This window comes from Adelges cooleyi, unplaced genomic scaffold (genome assembly GCF_023614345.1).
Source record: "Adelges cooleyi isolate 19-005CV unplaced genomic scaffold, UGA_ACOO_1.1 ACOO_flye_CR_arks_rails_tigmint_CR_PRNA_30, whole genome shotgun sequence".
Taxonomy (NCBI): Eukaryota; Metazoa; Arthropoda; class Insecta; order Hemiptera; family Adelgidae; genus Adelges; species Adelges cooleyi.
Window position 1 is genome coordinate 4687132 of NW_026095971.1, and position 12316 is coordinate 4699447.

The 12316-nt window shown below is 28.7% G+C and overlaps 1 protein-coding gene across 1 annotated transcript; it reads right to left on the reverse strand.

Moving 5' to 3' along the window:
- Window positions 1–1736: 1736 nt before the first annotated feature.
- LOC126838772 (beta-galactosidase-like) lies at window positions 1737–11871 on the reverse strand. The gene is made up of 12 exons (XM_050573462.1): window positions 11717–11871; window positions 8221–8268; window positions 7977–8143; window positions 7402–7552; window positions 7278–7341; window positions 5837–5931; window positions 5559–5751; window positions 5152–5501; window positions 3712–3987; window positions 2989–3126; window positions 2694–2900; window positions 1737–2633 (listed from the first exon to the last, which is right to left on the reverse strand). The coding sequence occupies exons 1-12, from the start codon at window positions 11807–11809 to the stop codon at window positions 2430–2432; spliced, it is 1986 nt and encodes a 661-aa protein (XP_050429419.1). The 5' UTR covers window positions 11810–11871; the 3' UTR covers window positions 1737–2429.
- Between the last annotated feature and the right edge of the window lie 445 nt (window positions 11872–12316).

Below are 12316 nucleotides of genomic sequence, written 5' to 3' on the forward strand. Positions count from 1 at the left end.
ATTTAAAAACCCTCTCTTTAAATTTGTGTAAAAACAAAAAAAATGTATTTTCAAATAAGACATTTGACAGGTAAAAGTACTATAAATGATCGAAGCGAATTTCACCTTACCTATGTATAATATGTTATATCAAGTCTAATTGGGCCCAATTATTTCTTATTATACACCAAATTTCATAGATCTAGTTGACACGTCGTACATAAAAACACGTAACCTGATCATAGTTAGGTGAGATAATATGATGTAAGCATATAGGGTAATATACGCTTTTACAGGTTACTTAGGTCTGGTCATAGTTTTTGTTCCTTCGACAATGTATATATAATTTTATTCACGGTGCAAACTTGACTATTGACATATTTTTACATTTTCAATGAGAAATGCATGTAAAAGTGTGTAGGTACTAAAAACGTTCTTTATGTTACTTTAAAAAAATATAACATGATCACCCATACGGTAATCAACTTTTTCAACAGAGTAAGTAGCATTTAAAAGCAACACAACATTAAACCGTCTTACTCTTACCAACCTTTTATATTAAAACATATATATTTTTGTTTGTTATATATAAACATTTATATTTTTGTTCCACAAAAATTAAAAAGCTATTTGACTAATTACAAATTCTGGTATAATTCTATACGTACCTGTTTTGACTTATAAGTATAAAATTTAAACTATTTACTGTAAGGTTTATAGTAGGCTTATAGCTTTTTTTTAATAAGTAATCGAATGTTAGGTACAGAATTTCATTTCATTCTTATAAAGTCCCAAAAGTTAAATAGAGTTTTATTTATAAACAAAATATTAAATATATATATATATTTAAACACTAATTACCTTTCTCACCAGTTAAGCTTAAAAAATAAGTATTGTTTATCAATACTAAAAATAAACAAATATACTATATACTCGTAGGCTGAACTGGTGAGAACGGTTAAGTATAACTTTTTATTACCAAATGTATCAAATATTTTACCATTTTTATTAATTTGTTTTGTCCTATGTTTTGTTTTGGTTAAGTTATTAGTTTTTATATTTTTTTTCCAAGAAATTATGATTGAAATCAATTTTCCGCTTACTTTAGGTAGAAAAATAAATATCCATAAATAAAGGAGTGTGTTAATGGGATATGGGAGTAAACTTTTACTACAATAACTATTTAAAGTATAGGAATTCAAAAAAACGTCCATCAATCGCAAACAATGTAATCATTAGCTGTTATTCTTTTGACCGTTTTACAGATGGGTATGGTTTTCAATTAACAGTGTCATTTAAGAATGTGCAGTACATGCATACTAATATGTACTAGAGCTGAATGTTTTTTAAACAAGATGAAAACATGATTCATTTTTTCAATTTAAGTTTGTTCTCAATAAATATTTTTCTACGTAATACCATTATTTTTTTATAATATTATTATTATCATATGGTTAATACTTACAATATACTTCAACAATATTTTTGTTCTTGTTTTTTTAAGAGGAGCAGGTTAGGCAATTAATTGTACGTATATTTGTTTTTTCATACTCTGGCGTGGTTTACAATGTTGGGAAGAGACGGGTTATGGTTGACGAGCTCACTTATAAACCTGGGCATAATTTAAATAAACTTAAAATATGATTTAAATAAATAATTATTTGAATGGATACTAAAATAATAATTAAAATTTTATTTTTATTTAAACAAATATCTCACAAATAATTTTGAAATACATTTTAATTGAACTCAAATTAATAACAAATAAAAAAATGTTTAAACGCGTCTTTAGTTTTAACTCTAAAAATGTAAATAAGTATTCAAATATAAAAACATAATTTAAAACATAAATAAAAGTTTAAGAGACCTTACACTAGCATTTATTCAGGTGAATTGTAAAGTAAATTTTTACTAAAACATTTAACTTTAATCATTAAGCTACATTTTGTAAACAAATATATTAACACAAGATAGAGGTTATACAATATTTTGATATTCAATTTTTTTTTTCAACTTTTATAACGCATACAGACTATTTTTTGTACAGTAACATGTTCTTACTCCGAACAGTTACGCACTGTCCTTTCGTGTATTGTTTTTTTAATTTTATTTAAGTACATTCAATGCATTGCTTAATATTATGTCTAATTAACTAATTAAAAATTAGGCTAGTTTACATTATAATTATAATATATTAATCATTATAGTCAAAGGGATCAATGAGTAGTTGTAATTTCTATCCAATTCGCACAATCTAAATATTGTTAATATGAAAATAAAAATAAATACTAAACCGCCCAATTTTAATAAAAGCTCACCCTATTTTGCGCTCCGAATGATTTTAAAATCATTTTTGGTACGAATAATATTGTAAGCGTGGTCAGGTTTGCTTGGGCGATTCTAATGTTAATAATTAAAACTATAGTTATAATAATTGTGATATAACAAATCTAAACCGTTATCGATCCGTTGAGATTAGGCGTGTCGACAAATTTTACAGACAAATCTGGAGGGGCGCCTTCAAGTTCCATCATTACAAGTTTGTTAGAAGCAGGCGGCATTACGAGAAAAACTCCTGGTACATAAAGGGTTACCTGAGGGCCGCCTAAAGGCCAATATCTGCCCAGATTTATCCCGTTAACGTACGCCACTCCCTGTTTGAGCAAGCGATGAGTTAAATATTATGGGAAAAGGTCAAAACTGTTTGAACTCACTTTCGTCCATCCCGTAGGGTCCAAGTACGTGTCAAGACACTTGGTAGTGTTTTCTGGTAAAACAAATGTCGTTTTATAGAAAGCTGGTAGCTGAACGCTCTGAACAGGTTCGATGAGCGAAACCCAAGACGTTTCATTTAACGGATGAGCTATCATCTTCCACGGACCCAACGTCAAATTGTTCAGTGTGACGGGATCGATTATTCCCTAAACGAACAATATATGTATCATTCCGAATCTTTTCATACCGTATCACTGGCGAATTCGATAAAAATTATGAGAATCGAGCACGCACCTTTCTGTCTTCGAAAAAATTGCCGTAGTTAACTCTACCTTGGTTTTCTACCAGAATGGTCAGCTTTTCGTTTGTGCTCTTAATTGTTATGCTCATTGTAGTATTGCCTTTGACACGTGACATAACCCCTACATTAACCTGTAATTTAACCATGTATACGCAATTTGGAATTATTTTTGTGGTTTCTAAGTATCTATTATAACTATCTAGTGACTAGATAGTGGGTAGTTTTTTCAAATTATGCACAAATATGACGTATAGAGAAAATAACCAGCTTAGTAGTTACTAACAATTTTTTTGTATTGTCGCATTTTTACAGCTATTATGTTAAAAAAAAACAGCAAAAATAAAGTTCTTGCTTATAACTTTAAAAGTATGATATTAAATTTGTGCCTTTATAATCTTTTTGAGTGTCAAAAAAACAAATATATTTAAATAATTTCAAAATGTGACAAATTAAATCTGACTTTACTACCGGGATTGATTATAAATTATTTATAATCAATGCTATCGTTTTCACAACTTCAAAAATAATATATATCTAAAAAAAAAAAATTGAAAAAGTTGATGGAAGCTACTTACATGACTGTAAAAACAAATATTTGTATCGAAAATATGTGCAACCCTTATGATAATTGTATATATTAATATAGATACTATGTATCTCATTGCAGCTATTCAGTTAACAATATTATTTGTTTATAATTTATTAAGATAACATACATTGTCCAAGTAGATGATTGCTCGATCTCTAATCGAGTTTATAGAAAGAATTGCCGGTCTGGAAATATTTTTTTGTTCTTCCGTCAGTGTTGTTTCGTACATGACAAATCCTGTGTTAATATCCATGTCTTCAAAAGTCAAAGGAACGTCGCTGACCACGGGTTTCATACGTTGTGTGACTTTATCAAAGAAACTGGCCACTGGCTTAAGCATGAACTTGCCATAGTTACCTTTGGATACAGGAACGGGTGATATTTCATTGGAAACTAAGAATTCCTATAGCAAATTAAAACAGTACGACCGTATTTTTTATTTCGCAGAAGATAAAACATTATCGACGTTCTATAAACGTCCCTATCAAGTTATATATTAGTAATTGTTTTTTCAGTGTTCCGTATGAACTACTAAATGGTTAATGGAATCACCTAAATCATATCATAGACAATGCACTATCAATATTTTTTGGGTTATTCAATTTTTAATATCGATTTTTGATTGCTTTGAAAATTTATATGCAGTCAAATTTTGCTAACAATGAAAATTGGTTTTTAAAGACGAAAACTAATAGATAAAATTCTGGTCTGAAAGAGATAAACAGGTCGCAACCTATTTAGGTCGCGCGGTCTAGTTTAGCCGAAGGCGGTAGATTATGAAAATGTATGCTTGGTAAATTTCATTTTTTTATTTTCTTTTGTTCTATTTTTTTGTTGCTGTTATTAATAATGTATTTGACTGATCTCTTATTTAGTTAAATAATAATAAATCGTAAAAGTATTATAAAAAAGAAGAAACACTGGAGGGTAATAAGGTTGCCGGGTATTTATTTATTGTGCCGTTTATGTTCATAATTGCTAATATATAATAAATCTATTAACTTTACTAGTGTAAACAATTGAAAAAAACGGAACAAATATTGCGCAAGTACGGCCTTCACTTGGAGCCTGCGCGCGATCTGATTTTATGTGTATTCCCAGCATCCTGTAAATAATTTTTTTTTAATTTTTTAGAGTTGGAACTATTTTACTCTCAGTATCTTGCTCAATATTAACTCTTTAAAAACTTGTCTCATAACAAACGACGAACTTTTAAATATTTAATAGTTTTATTAAATAAAAGCATACTTAAACATTTAAAAATAAAAACGTTTTTATCACAAGACATCGATTTTTTGTCGTCGGCTGCTTAAACTAGTTCATCTATTTAATGCAATTCTCTTTTTCAGTGCTTCTCAATTATTTTAAACAGCCCATTGAATTCACCTACTTACTTTTTAGTGTTATCTGTTATATTTAATCTGTTACTACTACCCATATAATATTTTTAATTTGTCAAGCAGCTGAAATACATTGTTTATTTAATCAATGGTATTGTATTATTATATTTTACTTTTTTTTTTTTAGATTATATGGGAAATATTTCAATGGAAAAAGGACCACTCACGGCTTCTCCGAGGACCTGCTTTATCTTGAAATATTTTTCTGTCGGATCTCCGGCTTCGGTCATGGGCGCATCGTAGTCGTACGAAGTCAATTGAGGTTGGTATCCTGCATTAGGCGTGCTTTGGTTTGTGTTGGCACCCGAAGTAAACCCGAAATTGGTCCCACCGTGGAACATGTAAAAATTAAACGAGGCGTTTAACGACAACATTTGTTTCATCACTCTTACCACGTCTTCCGAATGTACGACAGGGTTCGGTTCCTGCCAATGAGACAACCAGCCCGGGTAAAACTCTGAATTGACCAGAGGGCCGGTCTTTTGTATCTCTCTTATGAAATTAAAGCAATCTTGCGCTGAAACAAACATTGCTTTTATGTACTATGTCGATTTTCTCCGTTCAAATGCCGCACCATTTTGTACTGAAGCTCCGAAGTCGACGGTGGCAAACACTTCTGGTATTGAGCCACAAGCCAAGTACGAAGAACCGCATCCGTCAATAGTAAAAAGTAAAGCTTTTTCATTGACGTAAGAACGGAACAGATCTCGTAGCCATATTGTATAGTTTTGGTCGCATGGATAATAACTACCGTATTCGTTTTCTACCTATTTTTGAAAACACAATTTTACATTTTCACAATGTATGGTTGAAGTGCTCTCGAGTCATCAAGCATAAAACGTTATTTCGAACCTGAACCATTATTATGTTTCCTCCGTTGCCGTATAAATGAGGACGCATTTTCGGCATTAGCACGTCGAACCATTTCTTCACATAATCTTTATAAGCTTAAACCAAAACGAATAAGTTTATTATTATACATAAGTATAATAATACCTAATAAGCTAATTCGAAAATGGCGGAGAAGTGAAGAAGGAGAGAGATTAGAGATGGCCGACCCCGTTTGTATAGATTAAGGCAACAATTTAAAAGACATATGGATATATATCAAATATATATTACAATATTTTTCAGAAGACAATACCTAACATGTGAACATTTAATAAGAAATAATCATCAATGTTAGTAGAAGGATTTAAGTTCTAATACTGATTTTTCTTATTATAATATGGCAAAGTCAGTGTTCTAAACTTAACCCAGTGAAATCAAAGTAGTGACCTAATAAGTTATCCACCAAAAGAAGAAATAGGGAGGGTTCATATTCTTCCTTTTGTTTTAATAATTGAATTGAAGCTTTATAATAGAAAATACAAATTAAAAATACAAATAAAAAATACAATTAAAGTCAGACAAAGTTTTAACTTTTATTTTCCCATCATTGCCTGTTTGTCGTACAAACTGACTGAAAGGGACTGAGAAGAGGTGAACTATAAAAATAATTTAATTTGAAAATGTTGTATAGTTTATGAGATAAGATTGTCAATAATGATTAATTTGATTAATTTTCCTTTTGTATAAATAAACCATCAATTTTATACGATTTGAAGTCTACTACAATACGCCTTTAGTTGTTATTGATATTATAGCATTATTGTTTCAACAAAGGTCGAACACTGTGGATTAGCGTTGAATTATGTTCAACCCTTTGTAGTAGTAGAAAAACAATTAGTTATTAGTACAATGACAAATGGCATTTTACTCAATATTGTTATTTTAGTTGTTATAATATTTTAACTATTTCCAACATTTTTTTGTTGATGTATGTATTGATAAACCATGAAAATACGCAACGTAAACAGAATAGTTCTAAGATAGTTCACAGTACTCGAGTGTTTAAGAAAAAATAAATAATCGCTAGTAATCCCCATTAACTTTTCTTAAAAAACAAAATTTAAGTTGAAATTGTTATTAGAAACGCTCTAAATTAAAAATTAATTGTAGAGAAGTACTTTTTTTTTAGTGTCTCGACAATTTGTATTTACCGACAAATTTTAATTTAATTCTTCAAAAATTCGCAAAACAAATAATAAATTGAAAATCAAAAAGTCTTAAGTTATAACATGCTCGTATTTTCTAGCACACTAATAGTAGCTCTTTTAGAAAGAAATATATATATTTTTCAGAAAGAAATACTCGCAGAGTAAACTTTATACGATTATTCTCTAAATGTACTTTGTATAATCATTAAGATCGAATTAAATCTAGGAACATTTAATTATCGGTTATACTGTACTTGGATCGTTGGTCCTTAGACTTTTTTTAGGAGTAGCATTCAAGAGCCAATACGGAAATCCACCCTAAAATAATACAAGATATATTAAATATTTTAGTGTGTTTAACGTTTAGCGTCCACTTACAAAGTCTCTTTCAGCGCAAATGTATGGTCCTGGTCTAAGCAATACATACATGTCCTCCTTTTTAATTAGCTCCAAAAAGTATTCTATGTCAGCTAATCCGTCAAAGTTGTACACACCCGGAAATGGTTCGTGCAAGCTCCATTCTACATATCTAAAATAGTGTCATCACCAAACTTAATACTGTAAATAATATACAATATAGGGCATAAGTGCGTACATAGATGCGTATATTTTACATAATATATTTTGTTTTTACTAGTGATAAAAACTGGGGTGCAGTTTATATGTGCTATTTACATTACATGGATTACTTAGGTGCAGATTACAATCGCCGACGTTTAATATTATAAGAGTTCAAAACTGTGATTTATATACAACTATACAATATAATTACATGTATTATTGAAGTTACAATATTAACTATCTAAATATTTTATCAAGTCACTAATTTCGGAATTTTTTTTCACAGTGTTTGCACAATGTTTAATACTGACAAAATATTATTTCAAATCATGTTTTGGCAACAAATCAAGTATAATTATTAAAATACAAGTATGTAACAACATTACACTCACGTCGTGATAGCGTTTAAACCAGCAGCTTTCATTTTGTGTATCCTGTCTTTCCAATACTCTCTAGGAATCCGAAAATAGTGTAAGGACCCGGAAACATACCGAAACACTTTACCATCTTTAAGGAATTCGTTTTTTTCATGGTCAACAATAAACGTTCGTTCAGTCGACTAGCATTAGATAACAATTAACAATTGGTGTTTTTTCAAAACAAATTTGTTTATATTCAAGTCGGGTAGTTACTTACTTTATTCAGACTGTATGACACAACATCTTGATCCCTTACAGGTGAACTCTGTAATTTTATTATAAATAATGTAAAGTTATTGTATACATTACACATCACTATTTTTATTTCAAGTTGTCATGGGAGAAACATAAAATATATTGTATTATTATTTATAACTACATTGTATATTGGTACACTGAAATGGACAATGTGTTATGTGTAACTTTGAAAATATATATGTGTACCTGCCTACATGTAACAAAATATTGTCAAAATATGCTTATACAATATAACCACAGGAAAAAAAAAATAATAATAATTTTGTAATTTCTCCGGTTTTATGTATTTTTAACTAAAAGGCGTTGCAAAATCATAGTAATTCCACTGGCACGGATATTAGACCATGAACGTTAAACATTAAACGTTATTTTTTTTTCTATTTATACACTAGATTCTAGAAAACCCACGAAATTATGATAATAGAATAACATTATTCCTTACTAGATAATCATACATTTATAATATCTTTATCATAAGTTATATAGTTATACAGCAACCATAGGAAAAAACATTCATCTGAATTAGCGCCGAGCTCTGGATTTCTTGTTTTTATAGCCTTGTAATAGAATATATGTTTATATTTATACAAAGTATGTATTTTAACGCCTTTTTGTGCTGAAATTCCATATGGAACTGTCATGCTGCTATGACTCTTAAATAAATACACCTGTAATTCCTTAATGAAAAAATTATGTTTAATTGCTTTAAGTGGTATTGCGCCTAAGGAGATAAAAAATTGACATTTTTCTGAACCAATTAAAATAATAGCTAAATAGCTTGAATTTGATTTCCGCTTATTATAAAACAAATGCCACATACAAAATCTGCCCAAAGGGGAGATCATTAACACTTAATCAAACACTTAAGAGGATGTCAGCGCAGCGATTTACCGGCACTAAAACATGTTTACTTTAATTGAAAATTAGTGGCTCTTAATTGATAATAATGCAAAAATACCTTTTAGATTATTTAAAGAAAACAATATTTTGAAGGGCATCTCAAAGCCATTTTTTCAAAAAAATCATTTTTTTAGAAGTTGCGGGGTTTAAAATTTACAAAAATTGTATAATTTTAAAAATAAATTAATGAATGTCCTATTTAAAATTTTAAAAAAGGCTTCGAGGTGCTCTCAATAATGCCGTTTTCTTTGATTTTGATTATAAGGTGTTTGGCTCTAAAATCACTCAGTAAGCCGTATTTTTGGATCTTAAAAACTAAGTTTTTATGGAAATTTTTTTTTAAATCGCTGTCACGGATGCTGTGATAGTCCGAAAAATAATTTAACCACCAAAAAAAGTCCTAATTACTGAACTAATAATTACACATCACAGTTTAACTTTTAAGTTAAGATTTTGTAAAAAATTGCCTATACTTTACTCCTTAAAATGGACCGCGCTGAGATTCTCTTAATAAATCGAATGTATAAAAATATACAGTACTTCAACTCATACGACGTATGAGCGCTGTTTATACATAATATGTAATTATACTTTTTGAAATGTAAACAATAATACAGTATATTAATTGATACTTTTACTGAAATTCTCACTAATATAATTTTAATGTCTAACTTAAAATAAATTACGTATTCAAAATACGCTACAAACTAGTTGCATATATCATTTTCGTACAAAACGTTATTTTTAATTATTTAAATAATTTACTGTTATAAAATGTTTAATAAGTTTGTATACATTTATGATTTAACATTAAACTATATTAAGAAACAATTTTGAGCAATGAGCATGAAACTATGAAATGTTTATGTAGGGAAAATTCGGTAAAATAATTTACACATTACCCAAATAAATGCAATAACACTACCTTTATTTTTTCCCTCTTTCTCTTTTATCTAATGTTTAAACTTTATAGGTAGATTATACAGAAAAATATGATAATAAAATTAAAATGAGTAGGTGCACTATGTGTAAAAATTAATTTAATAAAATGTAAACGTTATAATTTACTTAAATATACTATAACGTTATTAAACTATAACGAAGTTCAGTTCAAGATTGCTGTTAACCCAAAAAATAAAGACCAAAGGTTAAAACTTATACGTCAGCAACAATCACGCATTTCAAATTTTAAATAAATAAGGTGTATTTGAAAAGTGTAATTACAAAACGTAATGGTCGACAATCCTAAAATACTTTTGTTTGTTAGACTAAAGTTCTTAAATATTAACATAATATTATGTAAAAAATACAATTGTATAAAATAACCAAGAACTAAATGTACTTTAGTGTGCGGATGAAAGGTATATTTGAAAAGTGTAATTACAAAATGTAATGGTCGACAATCCTAAAATACTTTTGTTTACTAGACTAAAGTTCTTAATTATTAATATAATATTATGTAAAAATATACAATTGTATAAAATAACCAAGAACTAAATGTACTTAAGTGTGTGGATGCAGCTCAATGATTAGTTACTAATAATACCACATAATCTCTGTAATGATTGATAACACAATATGAATAGATTATTCTATTTTATAAATAGATATAACACAAGACTAAAACTGCAAAAGTGTGAAAACGACTGTTATAATTAATAGAACCGCTACGTTTAAGTGACTTATTGTTCCTTAATAATGTTTAATAATGTATCCATGCCTGTATACATTGCGTGGTATTATAGCCATAAGTTATAGACTATAACTTATAGCTGACTAAATGAAAAATAATTGATGTCAGGCTCCTTAGGATTGGATTTCAAATAAAATTTTGGATATCCCCCAAGAATTAACTAAAATGTGCTAGGTACTGAAAAATAATGTCCTTGGTTTGAAGAGAGAAATTCATAGAATACATTGTAACTAATGTAGACATATTTTTTATTACAAAAGAAAATTATGATTTTTGTTTCGTAAGTTGTTTCCTAATTTGAAAGCGGTTTCAAAAAAAAAGACGAGCTAGAAAATATCTGAAGGTAAAAAACTTATAAAAGGATGTTTTTTTGTTCTTGTACATGATTGATATCTGACTCTTGAGTATTAGGAACATAGTTGACCGTAATAAATAGGTAATATAGTAATACATTTCTTAAAAAAACTAATATTACCGATCGAAAGGTTATTCCAACGATCGACTCATTATTTGATTTTAATGATGCCTTCAGTAAACATTAGCACAACGATTTTTAAAAAAATATCTAATGCTTACCAAATTTTTCAAAACAAATTTCGGGGTTCAACATTGTTTTAAACGTGACCGGTATAGGTCTTCCTCTTATCAATAAGTATAATCATAATGTAAAAATATTAGTTATTATTCATAGACTTAATACTACAGACTACAGTATAGTATAGAAGTCAAAATAATTATTTAGATTATAGTCGACGAATATCGTGTTAATTCATTATTATTAATGTGTTATAATTATTATTATTAGGGGCCTGGCTATTATTAATATTAGGTATAATATATTTTAAGTAATACTCGTAATTACCGATTGCGAAGCAGCTGACAAACTGGAAAACGCCAATAACACCGACACAATTTCCAATCTCATTTTTTTTTTAATGAAATAACTAATAATCATGACTTGACGCGCCGAAGTTTCTCCGGCAAGTGGCTGGTGGCAACTGCTGTAGGTACCTAATACCTATAAATGTATATTGTATAATAGCTTTGATAACTGAGCCACGAGGTCAAGCTTGAGTTGCCGGCTGTCAATTAGGTCCGTGAAAAATATATTACTATTCAGTAATACTAATAACGGCCAATATTAATCTATAATATTAACATTTAACACCTATCCTATCATTTATATTTATACTATACATAATATGTGTATGTAGTATTGTGTTAACAGTTAAATTGATCTGTATTATCTTCTTTCTGACCTGGGCTAATAATTTTAAAAATGTACCTATATAGTAAAAAAAAAATATTTAAATATAAATAACATCAATTTTTTTTATACATTTATACATACAGGGTGATATTTTTATCATGAGCCACTCAATATCTCATAAGGTTTAATAAGAAATTAAAATTTGTTTTTTCATATTGTTTTTATACAATGTGATCTCAATTTTTCACATTT